The 24,201-nt window shown below is 42.1% G+C and overlaps 1 protein-coding gene across 1 annotated transcript in view; it reads right to left on the bottom strand.

Annotated features, from left to right (window-relative positions):
• The window catches only part of baiap2l1b (BAR/IMD domain containing adaptor protein 2 like 1b), a 52,783-nt gene that overhangs the window by 10,899 nt on the left and 17,683 nt on the right, over positions 1 to 24,201 (bottom strand). The window contains exons 4-10 of the mRNA XM_066642784.1: positions 17,751 to 17,812; positions 14,923 to 14,994; positions 14,671 to 14,805; positions 7,670 to 7,822; positions 7,273 to 7,428; positions 6,957 to 7,065; positions 5,976 to 6,237 (exon numbers count right to left, since the gene is read on the bottom strand). Of these exons, the coding sequence (XP_066498881.1) occupies positions 5,976 to 6,237; positions 6,957 to 7,065; positions 7,273 to 7,428; positions 7,670 to 7,822; positions 14,671 to 14,805; positions 14,923 to 14,994; positions 17,751 to 17,812 (949 nt within the window). The remainder of the gene's footprint in view (positions 1 to 5,975; positions 6,238 to 6,956; positions 7,066 to 7,272; positions 7,429 to 7,669; positions 7,823 to 14,670; positions 14,806 to 14,922; positions 14,995 to 17,750; positions 17,813 to 24,201) is intronic.

Genomic DNA, 24,201 nt, shown 5'->3' on the forward strand with positions numbered 1-24,201 from the left:
AGAGAGAACACACCACACTCCTCAGAGACAGTCACCCGGAGCGGGAATCAAACCCACAACTTCCAGGTCCCTGGAGCTGTGCGACTGCGACACTACCTGCTGCACCACCATGCCGCCCGCTGATGTTTCAGTTGGCAGGAATTTTTTCTTCATTACCATTGGTACTAATAAAGCTACATGGAACTGATGAGAGATAGTTCCAGTCTAAATGAACACTCTAGCTAGAATGGCGAAATGCCCAACATCATTTGGAGCTTTTAAGTCCAACATAACCACTATCTGATACTTCAATAACATCCATGGAGTTTCTGTTGAAAGTATGTCAGCTATTTTCCTTAGACCTTCCACACTTCAACTAGTAGTAAAACTACTTTGTATTCAGATGTATTTTGCTTCAGACCAGATGTTAAGATAAGGAGAGAGAATGTGTGTATCAGATGTTTAGAAGTCAACACAACCCCCCTTCAGCGGCATCTGGAGAAACAGCTAACTGGACTGACTTGAGTTTCACCTGTGTGATATCTAATGGACACATCTCTCAGAGTTTCACCTGAGTCTGTCTCAAACCTCTGGCCTACAATGTGTTGTTTAAATTTATGTGCTTCAAAAGAAATAGGGAACTTAAGCGCTTGACCTCTAGGCAGCCAATATGGATATTAGAATACTATTCATTCATTCATTATCTGTAAGCGCTTATCCAGTTCAGGGTCGCGGTGGGTCCAGAGCCTACCTGGGATCATTGGGTGCAAGGCGGGAATACACCCTGGAGGGGGCGCCAGTCCTTCACAGGGCGACACACACTCACACGTACGGACACTTTTGAGTTGCCAATCCACCTACCAATGTGTGTTTTTGAACTGTAGGAGGAAACCGGAGCACCCAGAGGAAACCGGGAGACACAGGGAGAACACACCAACTCCTCACAGACAGTCACCAGGAGGAAACCCACACAGACACAGGGAGAACACACCACACTCCTCACAGACAGTCACCCGGAGGAAACCCACGCAGACACAGGGAGAACACACCAACTCCTCACAGACAGTCACCCGGAGCGGGAATCGAACCCACAACCTCCAGGCCCCTGGAGCTGTGTGACTGCGACACTACCTGCTGCACCACCATGCCGCCCACATGGAGATTTTTTTCTTTAAACAGGAGCATGTCATGAAAAGTGTTAATCTAACTTGCCCACATTATAAATGCATTGCTGTACTTGTTGTTGACCAAAATGCAGTTTACCTTTTACCATAAAAGTGGCTGTTCACTGCTTTGATGCAGGACAACTGTAGTAATATTATAATAATGACATCTTTATCAACTCCTCTTGGGGCCACGCTCCAGTATCTTCACTGCGGGTGCTCCTTTTAAAGCTTGTGTTTCTCTGAAAGCGTTTCATTAGTAACTTTCCATTATGCTATTGCAGATCACAGACACTGATAGTGTACTGTGACAATAAAGTGAAAGTGCACTTGGTATTTATTCTTGAGGGACTGAAAGTGACTGGTTTAAATGGAACTCATTAAAACACTCCCTGACTGCTAGCACCATCTGGTAGGATTCGTTAAGAGGCTGGCAAAGCAAACTGTGCCATAAATATTTGGGCTCGTGGTGAGGGCAGGTGATCTTCATCCACATATCGGCGTGGTTCTGTCTCCAGCTGTGCTGTGATTGCCTCTGCTCCTCTCACTATAAAACTGGCATCTCTAGCAAGCTGTCACCGTGTGGTGGCTCTTTTGACACTACAAAAAGCTTTCAGCTGACACAGATGAAATGGGCGTTCTTCATCACAGATGGTTTGTAGAAAGACACAGACAGTTGTGTACACAGACTTTCTCTGGTGAGCCAGCTACACAGACAATAGCTCTAGTCACTGGGCTGGAGCTATGAAAAGCCTGAGGCAGGTGCAATGCGGCATGTTGAGGTGTTACATGTGAAAACGACTACATTTGTATGTGGCTCTTATCAATCAGCCTCTACCGAGTATTAGATATTTACAGACTGAAATATACAGAAAGAAAGTCAGTATTATGTGACCACCATTTGCTTTTTTAAATATTAGTCCTAGGTACAGTTTATACAGCTTTATAATGAAATTAGATGGTAGTTTTATGGAGTGTCTTGGATAATCTGCCAGAGTTCTTTAAAGAAGTTGGACTGACACACTTCTTTTTTCATGCAAAAACTCGTAACTTTGAACGTTACCTCCTTTTTAATAAGTTGCTTTCTTTACAGACATACAATTATTATTTTTTGTAACATTATTATTGGTGGGTGGCACGGTGGTGCAGCAGGTAGGTGTCGCAGTCACACAGCTCCCGGGACCTGGAAGTTGTGAGTTTGATTCCCGCTCCGGGTGACTGTCTGTGAGGAGTGTGGTGTGTTCTTTCTGTGTCTGTGTGGGTTTCCTCCGGGTGACTGTCTGTGAGGAGTGTGGTGTGTTCTTTCTGTGTCTGCGTGGGTTTCCTCCGGGTGACTGTCTGTGAGGAGTGTGGTGTATTCTCCCTGTGTCCGGGTGGGTTTCCTCCGGGTGACTGTCTGTGAGGAGTGTGGTGTGTTCTCCCTGTGTCTGCGTGGGTTTCCTCTGGGTGACTGTCTGTGAGGAGTGTGGTGTGTTCTCCCTGTGTCTGTGTGCGTTTCCTCCGAGTGAGTGTATGTGAGGAGTGTGGTGTGTTTTCCTTGTGTTTGCGTGGGTTTCCTCCGGGTGACTGTCTGTGAGGAGTGTGGTGTGTTCTCCCTGTGTCCGCGTGGGTTTCCTCCGGGTGACTGTCTGTGAGGAGTGTGGTGTGTTCTCCCTGTGTCCGTGTGGGTTTCCTCCGGGTGACTGTCTGTGAGGAGTGTGGTGTGTTCCTTCTGTGTCTGCGTGGGTTTCCTCCGGGTGACTGTCTGTGAGGAGTGTGTGTGTTCTCCCTGTGTCCGCATGGGTTTCCTCCGGGTGACTGTCTGTGAGGAGTGTGGTGTGTTCTCCCTGTGTCCGGGTGGGTTTCCTCCGGGTGACTGTCTGTGAGGAGTGTGGTGTGTTCTCCCTGTGTCCGGGTGGGTTTCCTCTGGGAGACTGTCTGTGAGGAGTGTGGTGTGCTCTCCCTGTGTCCGGGTGGGTTTCCTCCGGGTGACTGTCTGTGAGGAGTGTGGTGTGTTCTCCCTGTGTCCGGGTGGGTTTCCTCTGGGAGACTGTCTGTGAGGAGTGTGGTGTGTTCTCCCTGTGTCCGGGTGGGTTTCCTCCGGGTGACTGTCTGTGAGGAGTGTGGTGTGTTCTCTCTGTGTCTGCGTGGGTTTCCTCCGGGTGACTGTCTGTGAGGAGTGTGGTGTGTTCTCCCTGTGTCCGGGTGGGTTTCCTCCGGGAGACTGTCTGTGAGGAGTGTGGTGTGTTCTCCCTGTGTCCGGGTGGGTTTCCTCCGGGTGACTGTCTGTGAGGAGTGTGGGGTGTTCTCCCTGTGTCCGGGTGGGTTTCCTCTGGGAGACTGTCTGTGAGGAGTGTGGTGTGTTCTTTCTGTGTCTGTGTGGGTTTCCTCCAGGTGACTGTCTGTGAGGAGTGTGTTGTGTTCTTTCTGTGTCTGCGTGGGTTTCCTCCGGGTGACTGTCTGTGAGGAGTGTGGTGTGTTCTTTCTGTGTCTGCGTGGGTTTCCTCTGGGTGACTGTCTGTGAGGAGTGTGGTGTGTTCTTTCTGTGTCTGCGTGGGTTTCCTCCGGGTGACTGTCTGTGAGGAGTGTGGTGTGTTCTCCCTGTGTCCGGGTGGGTTTCCTCCGGGTGACTGTCTGTGAGGAGTGTGGTGTGTTCTCTCTGTGTCTGCGTGGGTTTCCTTCGGGTGACTGTCTGTGAGGAGTGTGGTGTGTTCTCCCTGTGTCCGGGTGGGTTTCCTCCGGGTGACTGTCTGTGAGGAGTGTGGTGTGTTCTCCCTGTGTCCGGGTGGGTTTCCTCCGGGAGACTGTCTGTGAGGAGTGTGGTGTGTTCTCCCTGTGTCCGGGTGGGTTTCCTCCGGGTGACTGTCTGTGAGGACTGTGGTGTGTTCTCTCTGTGTCTGCGTGGGTTTCCTCCGGGTGACTGTCTGTGAGGAGTGTGGTGTGTTCTCCCTGTGTACGGATGGGTTTCCTCCCACAGTCCAAAAATATTATATAATATTTATATTTATAAAATATTTTTGTACTGATATAAAATAAATATCTATAACAGAATTTGTACTGTGTTGAGCATGTGAACAGTTCAGTTAGATTTGCCTGAAAAACGTTTTAGCCACAGATTGAAACACATCCAACACGCATTCCCACCTATAAATAAAATAAAAATTAAACACTCTCTAATTACTTCACAGATGCCCTTGACCTCAAATTCCTATTTTCTCCTGTACAGAGAAACGGTTGCCATGGCTCTACCCAGGCCAGTTACGGTTTCTTTTTCAATCTGATGTGCTGCTAAGTCAGTGGATCTGTGATGGCTCACAGTAACAACCCCCACAGAACACACTTCATTTCAACTGTCACTCTAACATAATTCAGCTTTTTGTTTCCAGATAAGAGTCTTAATGGGAATACGCCACTGGCACAGCAGCAGGGAACGCAGATGATGACTGGTGTTTTCGCTCAAGGTTTGGTGGGACAGTGCTTTGACATAATTGGTTCATTCAGCATCAGAGCTGTTCAGAAGCAGGCAAAAGACACTACCCTTGGAATAACAAGAAGATTACAGAGAAACAAAAATTTAAATTCTTTGAATGACCAAACAAACAGTGCTTACTATGACCATCAACATTAACTTCACTCTCAGGTCCCTACCTTTTGTATATCGCTGTATGTGTACCGTCAAGGATATAGATCTGGTACTTTTACATACAAAATCCAATTGTATCATATTCTATATTAATTGCATTGTTTTCATATGTTTCATTCCATCTCCAGGACTTTAAACATTTAGCAATTACAGTTAGTGTGTGTAGTGGTGTGTAGTATACAAGTAATTAATAAGTGCAAACCACGCAACCTAACCTCTTATCAATGCATTAAATAAACAGATCTTCACTACACTGGGAAATATGCAGAATACCGTTCGTTCATTGTTGTCACACTGGTATTAGTCATACCAGCATGGCAGATATGTCCTCTAACTAAGCACAGTGTATTTTACTGTGTGACGTGAGCTTTTATAATGCAGTGGAACCTCTACCTACGAATTTGATCAGTTCCGTGACCCGGTTCGTAAGTGGAAAAGTTTGTTTCTCGAGTCAATTTTTCACATTTAAAATAAGGGAAAAGCAATTAATGTGTTCCAGCCCCCGCCCCGAAAGTCACCCTTTTTGCACTGATATATGTTTACAACACTCTCAAATTAGTAAAAAATACATGTAGCTTTACGAAAAATAAAAAAGAAATACAGTGGTAACAGTAATAAAAAAGAAATAAAGTTTTAAGTGGTTACACATCGCTACCTTGAAGACGTGACGACTGGCTGGAGGAGTAACACAGGCACTGGCTGTATGACGGGAGGTGTGGGGGGGGGGGGGGGGGGTGGAATAACGGAGAGTAGGTGGGTGAATGTGGGGAGACGAAGCGTAGATACAGCTTAACTTAGCACGAATTTCGATGTCTGCTACTTACACTAATGCTAAATCGCTAAAGCTACAATTTGCTAATCTTAAAAGCTCACTCAAGTCTGGGGGCGCTGGGAGACTCGCCTATTGGGGTCAGTGGCCATTTCCAGCCGCCGGCTCAGAGGAGGGTCGGGTTCGTTTCTAGAGTCGTGGTTCGTTGGTGGAGGCAAAAAATATTCAAATGCCCGGTTCGTATCTTGGAAAGTTCGTTAGTAGAGGTGTTCATTAGTAGAGGTTCCACTGTACCTCCAAATAATCCAGATGTGTCCAATTCATGGAATTCAATGTTGTTATTCAGTGTAATTAATATTTTGAAAATGAAAGATTGCAATATGCAGCTACCCAATTGCAACACCAATGTTATGTCCATATCACGCTACCCCATGTGACTTACTGTCTGGTCTTCTCTAGCTCTCCGTAGAGCCAGCCATCTTTCTCATCCGGAATGAGCAGTATGATTATGTCTCCCTCCTCAAAGCTCAGCAGAGTGTTGTTGTTGCCAGACTTGTGGGGGAAAATGGTCTGGACCCGAGGCCTCCGGGCCATGTTATTCAATCCTGACGCCATTGACACGGACCTGGCCAACCCTCCCTCTTCATTGTTATTTTCTGCAAGTGAGACGGGCACAAGAGAGCGATTCTTCGCTGTGATGACCCCTAGAAGACAAGTTTTTGTTTGAAATAGCAACACTCTAAATGTCCAAAAGTCTCAAGACCTATTTTCTGATTATTAAATGTACTACTTTATGTGGCACTCATTGGTTTCACAGGCATTCAGCTGTGTGTATAAAACAGATTCACTTATAGAATGAGTTTCTCTGAAGCAGTTGCCTTTGATGGGCTACAAAGACGTACTGCTCTGTTGGCTGTATGCAGGCAAATTCAATTTTCTCATCAAGTGTTCAGCATTTAGCATAAACCTTAGAGTAGAGACTGTTATTGAAGCAAAAGGGGGGAGGGAAACGGCCTGTTAATTCCCTTTAATGTGTAAGGACTGTTGGACAAGCAGCTGTCTACAAACATTTGGACACACAGAGAACATAATCCTGGTCCTTGAGGGCTGGTGTTCAGCACAGTTAGTTGATATCCTTGTTCAAACACACCTAATAAACCTGACAATTAATTTAATAGATGCATCAGGTGTGTTTGAGCAGGGAAATCATCAAACAGTGCTGGATACTGGCCAATAAATGTAATTAACCCTTGAGCAACTCATTGTCTAAAACCTATCCTTTTGGAGTCGACTCTCTGTCTACTTGGCCTCCAAAGACTGGAAATGAACACCGGTTTGGTGCACACTTTCCAGACTTTGTTACAGCTTTTATTACTTTCTCTGGGCAAAAAAATATCACTGTATTTGGTGGAATAAACCTTACCGGGCACACTCTCTTGCTTGAAGGGTTCAGGAGTGAACATGTTGGCGAGTGGACTGGTCTGAGCCTTCGCAGTGGGTGCAGGAGGAGTAATAATTGCATCTGAACTATTCTGTGAATGTATTACAAAGGCACTGTAAATGAGCTTGATTTAAACTTGGAGGCCTAACTAAAATACATCTAATGTAAAAGGGGAAGAGACTTCTTATTTGTATTAGAACAACGTGTCAACATCTATTTATACAAATTAGAATTAAGCTTCTTTTGGAATTGCATAGGTTCATGTTTCTAGCATTAGCACTGGCTGAGGTTTTCTTACCCGGCTGTGGCGCTTAATGGCCGGAGAGGCCTGCGGCGTTATGGACACTGGAGTGCGCAGGCCTTCTATCATTGACATCACGCTGTCTGGAACATTGGTAATATCAGTGCATTTATCCTGCCAGCTGGGTAATTTCTCTGTTAGTATGTCCTTTGCCTTTAGTGAAAAATAAATGACAGTAGTTAAAGTCAGAACTTGGAAACATCACTGAAAAACGAGTGACGCAATAAACAAGTTCAAATCAGGGTTAATTAAGAAGGTGATCATGTAGAATTTACCTGACCTTGACTCTTTTAAATGTAAATACCTGTGCACTTATGGAGGCTTAAGTACAGGTGAAAACTGGCTGATCTAACACTTTAATAAGCAAAGTGATGATATGCAGAGTATGAATGACCTTGTCATGGAAAGCAGCTATCTGGTAGGAGAAAGTGCAGTGCTTATCCACCAGAAAGCAGAATCTTCTCTTCTCCTCTAGTAAAGCCTCTTTGCAACCATCTGCTATAAACTTCTGCATGTCCATCTGGCGGTGTGTGAGGGTCTCCAGACACTGTGAAGAAAACAGAAAAATAAAGACCAAATCCTACACTTATCAGCTATACACATACATTGATTTTCACTGTTAACAAGTCATTTAAGGAACCAAAATGGCCGTCAAGGGGTTTACTCATATGCCATAAAGATACCGTGAGGAAACAAAGAGGCCAAGCAGATAGCGTGATGTCAAATGTCAACCTTTGTGATGGAAACCAGTAAACAATCCAGCTGCTGTTATCTTACAAGTCAGAAAGGGTGGCTGTGAAATACGACAAGATTGTGTCACAAAAGTTGTGTTACGTGTCAGACACTGATAATGGAGAACAATGGAAAATCAGAATGTCTGTATCCCTGAGTGAAAACAAATCGAGAGACTAATAATGATTGTTACGTCAGGGCCTAGGTCTGATCTCAGAGGTGGGATGACATTGTCCAATTTTAATATTTGTTTCTACAGTTCATCTGAACAGCTGCTCTTTACATTGTGTGAAAAACTCGTAGTAGGGGCACCAACAAAAAAGGTCCAAATTAGAATACATTTACATTAGTTACATTAGAGTAAAAGCTCTTTTATTTAGTTACAATTTATTTTGCCTTATCCTGTAAATTTAAAGATTTTTTATTAACAATACCCTTATAAACAAAATATACACATCGTCATGGACCGGTACCCACAAAAATGCTTGTGAATAAATACATAAATTGTAGAGCTGTCATCTGTGAATACAATACCAATACATTTTTTTTTCACGGTGGGTCCAGAGCCTACATGGAATCATTGGGTGCAAGGCGGGAATACACCCTGGAGGGGGCGCCAGTCCTTCACAGGGCAACACACACACACACACATTCACTCATACACTCACACCTACGGACACTTTTGAGTCGCCAATCCACCTACCAACGTGTGTTTTTGGACTGTGGGAGGAAACCGGAGCACCCGGAGGAAACCCACGCAGACACAGAGAGAACACACCACACTCCTCACAGACAGTCACCCGGAGGAAACCCACGCAGACACAGGGAGAACACACCACACTCCTCACAGACAGTCACCCGGAGGAAACCCACGCAGACACAGAGAGAACACACCACACTCCTCACAGACAGTCACCCGGAGGAAACCCACGCAGACACAGAGAGGACACACCACACTCCTCACAGACAGTCACCCGGAGAAAACCCACGCAGACACAGGGAGAACACACCAACTCCTCACAGACAGTCACCCGGAGGAAACCCACGCAGACACAGGGAGAACACACCACACTCCTCACAGACAGTCACCCGGAGGAAACCCACGCAGACACAGGGAGAACACACCACACTCCTCACAGACAGTCACCCGGAGCGGGAATCAAACCCATAACCTCCAGGTCCCTGGAGCTGTGTGACTGCGACACTAATTATTTTGATCATTAAATGATCAAGAAACTAGAAACAATAAAAGCGCACTAAAGCGCACAACAAATACACTATGAAGATATCATTAAAACAAAAATGTTTTTGTGTGGTAAAAATGCATATGAACACATGTGCCCTTGAGCATCTGTGTTTTACAACAAGAGGAAGTCCACACTGGTTCGATTAAAACAAAAGCTGAATGAATGGTGCAAATGCATAGTTAGTGCAGCTTTTTATAACAACTATAAACACTGCCAGTCAAAGGCTGGTGTAGACCAAATCAGCACATTACCATGTTTCAATTCACGTGAACTAGGTATGTTGTGTCTGAATGCACAGCAGACCTAAAATGTATTTTTAATTAATATTATTATTATTATTATTATTTAGTGTCTCATACATCCGTTATATTACACATTATATAGCTACAAATTCCATATGATTTTAATGTAAAAAAAAAAAAAAAAAAAACAGATCAAATGGGTCAACACACTCTAATGGGACCTGTTCGTAGGGCTGGGCAATTAATCGAAAACTATTCAAAATCGACCATCAGAATTTCTAATCGACGTTATCTTGTCTATTACGATAATTTTTATTCTGTTATGTCCCCACTGTGTGTTCATGTACTGTCCCTTTAAATCCACGCTACCCAGCTGTAGTCACATGATACTGCCCCTATCTGCCGCATGGAAGCAACCTAAACGCTGAGGCCGACCGAGCGACTCGAGCAGTTCGTACCAAAGAATAACACAGCGTCTGTGGTTTGAACGTGTTGTGTTTTGACTATAATTAAGACCACACTGAACAAAAAGAAATCAAATGTAAACGCTGAGAAAAAACTGTTTTAGCGACCAAAGCCAAATATAACAAGCTCCCAGCAACATTAGAAAAAATATCCCAGCTTTAACACTGGAGCACATTTACAGTATAAGCCTCGTCACTGAAGTATGAGGCTCAAAAATACAAAAACAGTAAAATGTAGTTAATTGTGATATTTATTTGTGCTCATAATGCCCAGCACTATATATATATATTGTTGATATATTGTAGGAGTTCTACACTGCATAAAAATGTATTTTTCACAGACCTACCCAGAGGGACTGACGTGATCCAGAGAATGACAGGGAGTGTCCAAAGCAATTTGGATATGATTATATATGTACCCTGATCACAGTGATACATGAAGTCTTTAAACATGAGCCAGATGCACATATTTTGCTTACTGGTTGTCTTGGTGACATGAAAACAAGTTGGCTAGTCTAGGCATTTCCCACATTAAAGTTCTGCCTTGCAATTTCACTCTCTCTCATTTTCTCCAGGCGTTCCCTAAAGGCAGATGAGCAATGAACATGCAGTATGACTCAACCAAATTTCATTTCTTAGAAGAGTCTTTCCAGACATTGTCTTAAAGAAATACTCTAGTGTATGGTCAATTATCACAAACAATTATAATAATTTCTTTTTATTTGAACTGGGAACAGAAAAACTCTTGTAATTTAATACAATGAGATATTACTTTACTACCACGGTTACTTAAAGCAGGAAGTGGATAAGAAACACAAGAACAAAACATTCACTGCCTTAAAAACACGTCTAATCAAAGTGGCCCAGTAGACTTTATTATACTATAAAGAGCAACAGCAGTAGACCACTCTTAGGCTAATTTTCCTTTATTAAAGTAACTTTTTGCTGAGAAAAAATGAAAAGAAATGATAAAATAAAATGTTGCTAATTGCAACAGCAGTGAACTGAAAGCAATGGTGAAGACAAAGGGTCAGCACACTTTACACATACTTTTTTTTTTAACTATATTTAATCTTTGAAGCTTCTGTGTAATTTCAGTTAACTATAATTTCTCAGTTTTTTCTTAAAACTGTAAAATGCTTCAAAATACACCTGTGCTGTTGAAAAAAAAGGCTTGGAGTTCTAAGTATATAATTGCTCCCTGACATTTCCAAATACATAGAAAGGTTTTGAGGCAATTGTTATTACAGTTTCTAGGCTTTCTGTTACTTTCTAAGCAGCAGAAAGAGATTAGGAAGCAAAGCCCTGAAGATTTAAAGCTTGTCAGTTCCTCTATGATCTTTTCAAAGGTTTTACTTAATGCAGTGTATAATGGCCCCCCCCCCCCCCCAAGCCCCACACCAACGCCATATTTCCTATTTTTTATCAATCTCTTGATACAATTGTGTTTCAGTCTCAGGTACTGTATATACAACAGGCTAAAGTAAACAGTCCTGCTCAGTGGTACAGGAAGGACCTGGGCGATGGCCCGCTTGTAGGCAGCTCCTGGGATTTGTTTGGGGAAAAAACCTGGTTCTCCAAATCTCTTGTTTTTTTCTGCTTCCTGCTTTGAGTGCCAGCACACACTGGTCAGGTTGCTTTTAGCAAGCCCTGTCTCATCCCTGTTCAAACAGAGCACCTTTCTCAAATGAACCACGCTGCATTTTTCACACAGGCAGTGGAATTACCGGACACACCAGCACACCCACACTATCAGAGAGACAATATTCTGGTCAGCTGCGATAACACCAACTCTACACTTCCCATAATACAACGGGAACAGCCACAGAAGTCACACCAGCGCCACGTTCTACTGTGATTAAAAAGGGGGCCTTATTTTTACACGCTTGTCTTGCTTCACCCCCCCCCCCCCAGAGAGCTGTTAAAAGCTGTGTTACGGACATGGGAGACACAAGCTATCTATATAAATCACAGATAGGCATGGGCAGCTAAGTCCTGCACAATGAGTTGGTCGTTTATCACTCCAAACCTGTGATCAGAGCCGCAGCCTGTTGCTATGGACACCTAAATTTCACCTGGTAAGAAAGGCACGAGCTCTATCGGACGCAGCAGAGACACAGGGGACTTTATCACTGTTTCTATTCTGAATGAATCATCTTTAAAGCCTTGACTGTAAGAGAGCACACTAATGGAAACTCTTGTGGATGTTAATTTTCTGGCTGCAATAAAGTGAATCAACCAAATTATATTTACACTGTGCAAAGAGTTGCCCAATGTTAGTTAATCAACAGCACATTAATTCAGAAGCAGTACTGAATCCCAAATGAGGTTCAGTGAGCGCTTTGATGGATTAAGATCATTTTTAAAAAGTAAACGGAATAAAATTAAAACATTTAAGCCATCGTTTAACCATGACACAGTGTTTAACAACATATTACATGGAATACCACAATCACAAAGAGCAGTATTATGTTCACAGGTGCGTATTTTATAGCCATGTTTTAAAAGGAAGTACATTTTTAAAAATGTAAATATTAAAAGTTAACACAGGATGCTATAAACAAATTCTACAAAAGTACAGACGCATGAATCTGCCAGTGCTTTGTGTCTGACATGAGAAGAACACACAGGTCTTATCACAGACGTCTGTAAGACAGACTGAGGTGTTCATTATCAGAGAAGTCTGCAAGACACTGTAATGTTTCACCAAAAAAAAAAAAAAAAAAAAAAAAATCCCTGTTGCATAATCCCTGCCATGTGGAGGCAGCTACGCATTTCATCTCTGTAGGTGACCCTCATGAATATTCTGTAAGTAGGGAATTATGCATTCAGTGGTTATATATGAGACGTAGGCAAGCACTTGTTTAATCAATTTACAAAATCTGGGAGTGTGTAACAATACGTGATCCCAGGGGCTTGTACCTCTACATATCAACTACAAATGGAATGTTTTAATGCTGAGGCCTACTTCGAAAAAGTGCAAAACATCAACTTAAGAAATAATTTGGCCAAAGCGTAAATCAGCGAAGGCAGATTTGGTGTCTGAAGTTACCGAAACACACTTGCCTCAAAGTTTATTTTTAATAGAGAGGAGTCTGAATTGTTAAAAGTTCAAATAATGGTTTTTAATGTAAAGAAAGACTACTGCAGCTGGCTAAAAGTTAAGCTTAGACCTTATAATAACGATGCTGAGTGATGTCTGGTGGTGTCCGTTTAGCCTCAATTTTTATCGGGTATTTATAAAAATTATTTCAGACTATGCCTTATGAATGAAAAAATAATGGTTAAACAAAATATTAATCTGGAATCTTTATAAAACTTTTGTTTCTGACATGCTGTTATCTGTAACTATGGACAATTTACAGGGGGTCCTCGACTTACTACGTTGATCCGTTCCTACCGATTTTCGGTGTAAGTCGGAATATACGTACATACTGTACGTAAATAAAATACTGTAAGCACTGATCCTATCCTAACACCTATCCTCCTCGGTCCCGAGCCGCGTAACCGTGTATTCTTCCGCCGTGCACACCACACACGAAGTTCACGTTACGACGTTTACGACGCAAAACCACTTAAGTCGAAACAAGGCTTTATACAGTAAATGGGAGATGTGTCGTAACCACGAAACATCGTAACTCTGGACTGACGTAACCCGAGGACCTCCTGCATTAATAGGTCTAGTAAATATTTTTCAAATAATATTTTTTTCTAAACAGCTACTTATTATTTACTTTCTTTAAAACCGTATTTTCATTAGTTTTTCTAAATATTATCATACATTGTATGGAACATAATAAATTCTTTGAGCGTTGCCATAGAAAAATGACTTTCCGGTTTAATCTTTAAACTGGTAAAAATAACTTTCTTTAAACCTTTTAAAGGTTCACCACACTCACAAATCTCTAAAAAACATGACTCTTTTATGGATCCAAATATGGTTCTTCTATGTCATCACTCAATCACCCTTTGTTTTTAAGAGTGTAGTTTCAAGGAAATGTGATCAAGTTAAGTTAGCTAACAATGCTAACTGATATAAATAGGATCCAGTTACTTCAGATTTACCTTAGCCTTGGATTTTCAGTGCAAAATTTAAAAGTATATTTCAGATAACCACCATCCCGTAACTGACTACATTTGGGAAAGGAATTAAATTGTAAGAGGCAGAGCTTTTATAACTATATGGTCTCGGTACAGAGCTGCATATAGTTTTTAAGACAGCGGTTGGAGGCATTTTATCTACTGCTTTGTGACACATAGATCATTTTCAGTCAGCCTTGACATTTCATTTTCTTTAAGAAAAGCAGTTAGTCCCATTTCTTGTCATTTCACTTACTATCTTGGTAACGTGATTCACTGTTAAGTGCCTCTTTGAATTACACAAATGTGGGATACATTGTACTTTAGGCCCTTGTTACAAAAGTGCAGTATGTGCTCCGTATAATTCATGGAGGAGGAAGTATGCTCAGATATCTTTCAGATGTTTATATTTTTTTGATATGCAATTAGGGCAAGGTATGTGTGTGGAAATTGTGTCCGTGGGTGTGATCTAGAACAGCAGGGTGTATTCCTGGAATTCATAAGCATAACACAAAGTCCAACGACTATTCTGTCTTCCTAAACATGTGGGCAGTTAAAACACAACCCCACGGCTGTTGTCGGTACAGAGGCGTTAATGCGAACATCTTGCGAGTGTTTGCACTCTCTCACCTCATTCTCTTTGCTCTCGTACTTCAGTGCGTTTTTGCCTTGACTTTTCCTCCTCAGTTTTTTCAGGTCAGCCTGAGATCTCTCCAGCGAGTCCTGCTTCATCTTATGTTCTGTCTGATACCTCTTAAATGTGGCCTGTGGACACGCATGAAACTTGGTCACATCCCAAATTGTAAAATAAATATATGTTTAAATGCAGAACTGCCTAGTGTAGAACTAATGTCTTCAGTTAAAACTATATACACTGCTCACCGTCATGTATTTTACATCCATGTCCGTTTTCTTCTCTAGCTCAGCAATGATCTCCCGGTGGAATCGTCTAAACTGCAGAGAGAGAGACAGAAAGACAGATCAAATGAGAGAGGAGGGTATAAATACATACCTTGTGAAGAATTATAAACAGTGAGTGGGAGTTCCGTTGGTGGTGAGCCTACATTAGCAGCACACAAATACAAACACACACAAATGCACATAGAGAAAAGTAAAAATAGGTCATTGAGTGAAGCGCCGCTGGCCTTGGCTGCTGTTGTATAAGCTCGAGTGCTTGCTGATGAGGGTCTTTATGAAGGGGATGAGTCACAGACACAGACTAGGGATGCCCAAAGACTCCCAAGCCCACCACAACCCATTTACACCCCCACACTAAAACCCTCACCCAATCAATCGCTCAAGCTCCTAACCCAGCCTGTTCATTCAGTGTGGAGCGAAGGCGAATGATTACATCACCTCAGACCCCATTATGGCGACAAGTGCCACTTCCCCCTCCCACCCCCCACTTCCCCCCCCCCTCTTCATAATCACTGTTTTTTGGTCTTTCACTGTGAGAATATGTGAATTCCCACACTCTCTTTCCTCTGCCAACTCCTCAAAACTCCTCCACACTCTTCCATTCTCCTAGAATTCTCTTTCACATTGCACTCACTTATCCATTCATTCAGAAAGATGGTTCATTCACAGATAGAAAGGTGTTGCACTGCGTAATTATTCCCTTCTCTGGCAACTTTGTCTGAGTTCAGTCGAGACTCGTCTCTTCGAAGCACACATTTCATGTTATAAAAGTGCTATTTTTAGTCTGTGGTTACTATGTGGAGGTAAGAAGCAGCGCCCTGGAGATGAAGAAACCGAGCTGTCAGTAGCTATAAAAACAAGGAGTGGCCAGGATATTGTACATGCGTTTCTGTACGTGAGCGTGAAGTATCAAAAAAGTAACACACATTCACTCATTCATTATCTGTAACCCTTATCCAGTTCAGGGTCGCGGTGGGTCCAGAGCCTACCTGGAATCATTGGGCGCAAGGCGGGAACACACCCTGGAGGGGGCGCCAGTCCTTCACAGGGCAACACACACACACACACACACATTCACTCACACCTACGGACACTTTTGAGTCACCAAATAATAAAAAACTATTTCTGCCAGAATCCATTTCTAAAGCAGTGTCGTGGATGTACTGTACGAGTAACAAAAATATAACGTTATAATAGGAGACGTCTTCGTAAGACACAATATTTGGAGCGTTTCATTCCACAGTAATGTGTTTCCATTTGAAACAACTTTAGATCTGAATACTTTTGGGGAAATAAAAAGAGATGAAGTCAGGTGATATATAACACACACTGATGAAAATGTATATTACATTTATGGAGTGCTCAGAAACTAGCATGTCAATAGGTATGTTGATGAATTCAACAAATTCTGTTTGGAATCCCCGAGCTAGCTTATCACGAGGATATTCCAGTTTTTCAAACCAGTTTTTGAGAGAATCAGCACAGTTGAGTTTTCTGAGGGATGCAGGTCAGTACCAGCATAGAGCACATAGGAATTACTAATAAGGCCATTCTTATAAGAGTGTAACAGCATAACATTTGTAGCTGAGCTTTTTACCTAAAATCTGGCAGACTACTGCAACTTTATTTAAACTCTGTCCAAACACTGAAGTCTGGCTCAACCTGATTACAGCCATTTCCTTTTTATGGGTTAAATAAACATACTAATGTATTATTGCAATTTATATAGCGCCTTTCCTCACACTCTTTCCTCACATTAATATAGACATAACATACATTGACACGGGGGAATAGTACTGTTTTTTATGATGATATTTAATACTAAAACTAAAAAAGAGAGAGATAAAAGAAGAGTGTTAAACAGTACTGTTGTTTTCTGGTGACTAATATGTAATGCTAATATTATTATTACATTGTTAGATAATTAACTAAATCAAGATTTCCGTGCTCTTTAAAATGTGATTGAGTGAATGTTTACTTTCTACAGAATGTCAGTGTGTTTTCAGAGCTGTTATTTGTGGTTTTACATTTGTGGCTCTATCAATTAGCGTACAGCACTTGGGACAGATGAGCCAGCAGAATGCATCTGTGCTTCATTAACAGGAACCCTGTGTCATCATCAGAGCTGGCCTCAGGTGTAAAACAGGGCATGCTGAAACCTGTTTTACTGAACATTACTATCTGCACAGGTGCAAATCTATTCCCCAATTTGCTTTCATCTGAAGGTCCTTATATATACATTTATATATTATTTTAAGGTAAAAATGCTTATCAATGCCAACTACCACCACATTTCCCTCTCAAACCAATCTAACTACAGCATTTAATATTATTATTATTACTTAATATTATCAATAAATATGACCACATACCTGGTCAAGGTGTTAAAAAAGTGTGTGTGTGGGTTTTGCAGAGAGAATGCAGTCCCACAGCGATAGAAATACAATCCTGAACTGTAGGGACATGTGGCAGGACCTTGTGAAGCCTTTTATTTGAAAATTATTTTTCATCATTTATCATTTGTGTGTGCCTCTGTGGGAAGTGCATTGAAAAAAACAGATGAACTGAATTTAATGTGTTTATCATTGCCACATTAGTGAAGAATATTGCATCACAGTATATTTACTGTTGTTAATATCTTCATGAAAGAAGATATTACACATTTTATTTATGTGCACACTTCAAATCAATGAAACCACTTCTGATAGACTCATGAGGTACAGTGGGTGTGCCACTAGAAATCTCTAGTGGCAAATATTTATATGTATGTGAGGTTTATTGAAAACACTTACATTCTCCTCCAGCTCGAGATGAACTTTTCTATGGACTTCAGAGATTTCCATCAGCACAACGCCTGAAGAGAGAAAGCACAGTGGTCAACGTTTTACACACACACACACACACACACACACACACACACACACACACGGCTAAATAACCTTCAGGTGTATGTATCTGCAATATTCAACACACAATCAATCACATAATGAACCACAAGTGTCCCCTGACAACTAAACCTCGAAAGCCTTGTTTTCCATCACCAGGCGCTCCCTTAGAGCAGGTTACTGTAATTAAAATGTCCTCTAGCAGCATGGAGCCCAACCTTATATTACTACCAGCACGCCTTTTCTAAGTCCAATTAAATGGGGATTAAAATGCAATGATGCAAGCAAACATAAAATAAAGCAAAAACATTATAACACTTTATATAAAAAAGGATACGCCCACCACACACTTAGTCAACGGTTATTTGTGAGCTGCCTATCAGCATGGTGTTAGAGGATGAGCAGGAACACAAGAGTCTGTGCCTGGTGTGAACACATTCAGGCCAATTCTATCTGAAATCTAGAGACAAACTTTATCTGCCCCCGGGGGCTCTGAGTACCCACACAGGAGGAAAGAGAAGGGGGGATTTTTCCATGGAAACAAGAGATAAGAAAGCAACCCCTCCCCATTCTAAACGGCTGGTTTAGCTCTATCATCTAACCACATGACTCCTCAAGATTCCACAGATCATCATCATCTCTCTCGCAGTGTCTCTATTTTTCCTCTCTCTCTCTCTCTCTCTCTCTCCCTCTCTCTCTCTCCCCCTCTCCCTCCCTCTCTCTCTCTCTCTCTCTCTCTCTCTCTCAGAAAGGCGCACCACACTCCAGTGGTAAGTCATAAGATTTGAAGTCTAAGAGTGATGTCTCCAGTCATGAGTCAGAGATTCTGCGAGCCACTACCTCAAAAGAATCGATTCATACTACTGCTACATTCATGGAAACTACATTACACTCTCAGTTGGTGTCGTCTCTACTAAGTGTACCACTCCTTATTTTATCTACAACTGCAACAATATGTAGTATAAAACGGATGAGGTTGGAAAATGAAGCACTGATAATGACACACGGCCAAATCATTGTGTGATGATCTAGGGAATGAACCTTGATACTGCTCATGTCTCAACATGAGTCACAAGACTGCCAAGGCCATCTAAGCACAACAGGTGTGTGCATTTCCCACAGCCCAGCTGATCAACACAATGAACCCACTCCATGCTAAAAGAACTCCCACACACTTCTGTGAAAATACACTGAAATATACTGTAGGAGTTCATATCATTAAGTCACCGAGTGCTCATTTAACTGCTGAGTTTGTAGAATAGCCTACTACAATGTGAAATATTGTTTCGTTTATCTAATACCTGGGCATAGACAGGTAGAGTAATAGACTCATTTGAAGCACGTGAGTTTGGTTTTGTGGCAGCTGGTTTATGCTCCTCTGAGTCATATCTTACACGCTTAAGGAAATGTGTCCTGGAACGTGTTTGTCCTGAACCTTATTCTTTTGGCTTTACGCCACTCATACCTCTACTGCTGGGTGACAGATCATCTGTGTATGTACATCAGCGCTGATACCACACAGCAATATACATTTTTATAGACTACAGAGTAGGCCAGCCTATGAAATTCACTGCTCCTTGGTGAGTCACTGAATAAGTAGCTGACTGAAACCCAGTGTTGAAACGACATCGTCGCCCACTCTCATATTCAAAAGGTAGGGCTAATAAATAAATAATGAAAGAAAGCACAACACAGTCAATGAGTGCGTTTGCATGCACTTAACCATCCATTCTTAATTGGATTTTTGTAGTTATGATTATTCAAGTGGTCATGTAAACAGCATGAGATAGGAGTGGATAAGAGAGCTGGATCTTATCTTAGTAATCTGATTTCTCAGTGCACGTGTATGGTGTAAAAAAACAGGTTCTAAAGTTCTGAGAACCAAAAAAACAGAATCCATAACCAGTAAATGACATTTTGTGATTGAGAAAACTGTCATTAATATTGAGTTATAAAAACAGGTTTTTAAACAGAATATTTCTGTATATAATCCTCTATTTTGAGTTTAGTATTCTTCAAGAATCTGTTTTTGACTTTGTTATGTCTTTTTTCTCAGTTGCGCTTCACTCAGTCTCGCTTTCGCCTCCAGAAGTTTCGCACTTTTGATGGAGGGTGGGATAGTCTCAACAGTCATTGACTGCTGAAGTTAAGTCCCGCCCACCCAGCCCATTCTGCACACCAAGCTACGTCAGCGAGAGCACAGCAATCTTACCCTGATTGGAAAATGGCCGACTGGCAAACACTGGTAAGCCATATCAAACGTTTATTAACGATTATGTCTTTTAGTGATGCACAGTTAGTCAGAGACTTAGAGTCATTTTCCAATCAAGGTAAGGTTGGCACGCTCTCGCTGACATAGCAGGGTGTGCAGAATGGGCTGCGTGGGCGGGGCCTAACTTCAGCAGTCAGTGACCGTCTGAAAACCTTCTGGAGGCGAAAGCGAGACTGAAAGAGCGAATGAAGAGGCAGAATGAAAGCGAAAACGGATTCTTCAAAAATATTGAACTCAAAATAGATGATTGTAATATTAATAATAATAATAATACATTATATTTATACACATTAAAGACATCCAAAACAGAGCAAATGCAGAATACCAAACATCAACAAACAGAACAAGCAGTAAAAGATTAAGTTTGAGGAGTGTCATAAACAGGGGAGAAAATGTACTTATTTGAGGTTTGATTTGAATCTAGAGAGAGTTGGACTGAAGGGGGAAGAGAGTTCCAGAGTCGCGGAGCAGATCTAGAGAAAGCGTGATCACCGTAGCTGTGGAGGCTGGGAGGAGGGACAGTGAGCAGCCCGGCTGAGGAAGACCTGAGTGTGAGCATGGGTTTGTAGAGATGGAGAAGAGCAGTTAGGAAGGAGCAAGGTTATTTAGAGCTTTGTAAGTGAGAAGAAGTATTTTGAATTGATTATATACAGAAAACTCTGTTTACAAACTTGTTTTTATTACACTCAGTATTAATGACAGTCTTCTCAGAACACAAATATGAACTTAGGTTGAAAAGGTATGTTTAAAAAAACAAGAGAAAAGACTAATATATAAAAACACGTATATCCTTTAAAGGAGTTCAATTGTACATCTTTTTGCTCAGTGTTTTTATTTTCTTTTTGACAGTGTCCAAGAACAGACACTCATTTATAAGAAGTTTGTCTGTGTAGAGAAAGATGTGAGAAGGGAAGAACTTAATATTAGAAATCATATAAATATTAATAATAATAATAATAAAGGGGCGGCACGGTGGTGCAGCAGGTAGTGTCGCAGTCACACAGCTCCAGGGACCTGGAGGTTGTGGGTTCGATTCCCGCTCTGGGTGACTGTCTGTGAGGAGTGTGGTGTGTTCTCTCTGTGTCTGCGTGGGTTTCCTCTGGGTGACTGTCTGTGAGGAGTGTGGTGTGTTCTCCCTGTGTCTGCGTGGGTTTCCTCCGGGTGACTGTCTGTGAGGAGTGTGGTGTGTTCTCCCTGTGTCTGCGTGGGTTTCCTCTGGGTGACTGTCTGTGAGGAGTTGGTGTGTTCTCCCTGTGTCTGTGTGGGTTTCCTCCGGGTGCTCCGGTTTCCTCCCACAGTTGGATTGGCAACTCAAAAGTGTCCGTAGGTGTGAGTGTGTGAGTGAATGTGTGTGTCTGTGTTGCCCTGTGAAGGACTGGCGCCCCCTCCAGGGTGTATTCCTGCCTTGCGCCCAATGATTCCAGGTAGGCTTTGGACCCACCGCGACCCTGAATTGGATAAGGGTTACAGATAATGAATGAATGAATGAATAATAATAAAAAAAAATCATCCATATAGGCAGGTAATGTGGGTCCACGTTTACAGGCAGTTTATGTCATGTCCTTCTGTGATGTTACTGGCTGTTACAAAGCAGAAATCTGATTATTGCCAGTTGTCTGATTACCCGTGTGCGTGTAAACACTTTGATCGAATTACTCACAAAATCTGATTTTGTGCAGGTAGTGGATTATCAACTGCATGTAAATGCACTCAGTGAAACATGTCATAGGCCAAAATCAACAAATATACTCCCTTAATAACCGATACCTTAACACAGTTAGACTCAGGCTGTGTCTGACTTCACCCTGCAGCGTAAGTAGTGCACTACACTAGTACTTTGATGTGTCAAAGTACAACTGCACTGTGGACATGCAAATGTAAGTGTCCTGTAAATACAGCAGCCAGAAAGTACCCTTCTGAATACGTGCTGATGCTGTTCATCTATCTGAGAATTTTCGATAGGAATTTTTATCAGCATTGCGCATCAATACAGGCATATAAATGTTATCACTCATTCTTCAGATAAAAATTCCATCATCGGGAATTGATAGGTTCAGAATGGATGCCATAAAAATAATGTATTAAATTTGGGGGCTGTAAAAATTCCCCAGCAAGGTTTTTTTTTTAAATGAGGAAGTACATGTAGTTAATGCACTGAGATAAGCTTTCCACACGTCCATGTACTTATCCAGGCTCTCTGAGAAATGTGCAGCTATTCATTAAACAGAATTGCTCCCTACATCCCTAGCATCTCTGTGCTTCTAATAATGAGGTCTGAATTATAGACACTGTGGCCGAGTGTCGGAGCAGGAGGGGGGGGGGGGGGGGGGGTTATGAGTACGTTCTGATCAAAGCAGCATGTGGTGCCACCCAGTCAGAAGCAGAAACTTCCACTGCTCAGAACAATGGTGCCAGAGAGGGAGGGTTATACAATGGTCTAACATCCAGAGAGGCATGGCCAGAGCTTTACTGTAGATGGTTACTTTGTGATTACAATAGATCATAAATTGCCTGTTGCCTTTGTATTGTCACAAGCAACAACAGGCAGGTCCGGGACAATGAGCACGCTAGTACAGAACATACTGGTGCACTCCTGATGAATCAAACCACACTGCTCTGCTGGGCATTTTCTGGGCTTCTACAGTTGAATGGGAATGACCAGTCATACTGACATGATGGGGGCACTGGAGTCCAAAAAAATGAGAAAATAATTGCTGTACCCTTCTGAGTGCATCCTAACAGAGAAAGACAAGATATGCTGCTCTAATGTTCTGGGTTTCTTCATTTGTCCATCATGGGTTCACTGCTTCCTCCTCTGTCCAATCATCCTTTGTCACAGTGTGTTTCATTTGAAGATGTATGTGTTTTGGGAGCGCTCTTCTTTTCCTCAGGTTTGCAGTGGAAATAGGTCAAACAAAGAAGTCGAGGCAACTAGCCACTGAACGTTACTTTAGAAAACCCAAAGCGTTGCTTTTACCACATAGCTTCAGAGAGCCATTCGTCTACCTTGATTTTAAATACGCCTACCTACCTTTGGTTGAAATCTAAAAAAGAATCAGTTGAAGTGGCAGGGCAATTGCTAGCGGCACTTGGGCTCTGCTGCACTGTATGTTTACTTTCCATAACGACAAGTAAATGCTCATGCAGTCAGGAGACTGATATTGTTGGGTGGAAAATGGCAAGAAAAGTGCTGGGCGGTGCTAGTTGTGTTTTAATAAGAGCACTGGATGAGGAGGGTTGTCTTCAAGGGGCAAGGCCAGGGGGTGGGAACAATGGCTCACTAACGTTCATATTCATTGTTGTTGTTTGGACATTATTAAAATATATTTTCAAAACATATCAAATGTAACACAAGCCTGGCATATTTTACTGTTACAGAGCAATACAATAAAGTTCTTAAGTTGTAGTTGCTTTTGAAGGGTAGGCTAGACTCATTGAATTTTCTAGCTAAGATGCAGAATTATGGTAAAATGCACGTAAAGTGAAGATGAAGTGCATTCAACGCTACTGAGAAGCAAAAGAAGAAACGAGATATAATATTTATATTAAATCATATTTACAAATACGCAATGCAGAATCCCCATTAGACTGAAGCATTTAAAAAGTGCAGAAAAACATTCATTCATCCATTATCTGTAACCCTTATCCAGTTCAGGGTCGCAGTGAGTCCAGAGCCTACCTGCAATCATTGGGCGCAAGGTGGGAATACACCCTGGAGGGGGCGCCAGTCCTTCACAGGGCAACACACACACACTCACACCTACGGACACTTTTGAGTCGCCAATCCACCTACCAATGTGTGTTTTTGGACTGTGGGAGGAAACCGGAGCACCCGGAGGAAACCCACGCGGACACAGAGACAACACTGCAGAAAAACAGACACTGTTTAATGGACAAACATAACGTACCACTAAGATTGTTTTCGTTCATGACTGTGATACTGAGATATCCATCGCACTGCAAACAGTTACCTCTCACTTGACTGTGCTGTGATTTGAGAGTACTAGGGCTGTACCATATCATACTGTTTGCGATAATATCGTCGTTATTTTTAAAATCGCCCACCCCTGAGTACAAAGTTAAGCA

The sequence above is a fragment of the Hoplias malabaricus genome, chromosome 13, assembly GCF_029633855.1.
Source record: "Hoplias malabaricus isolate fHopMal1 chromosome 13, fHopMal1.hap1, whole genome shotgun sequence".
NCBI lineage: Eukaryota > Metazoa > Chordata > Actinopteri > Characiformes > Erythrinidae > Hoplias > Hoplias malabaricus.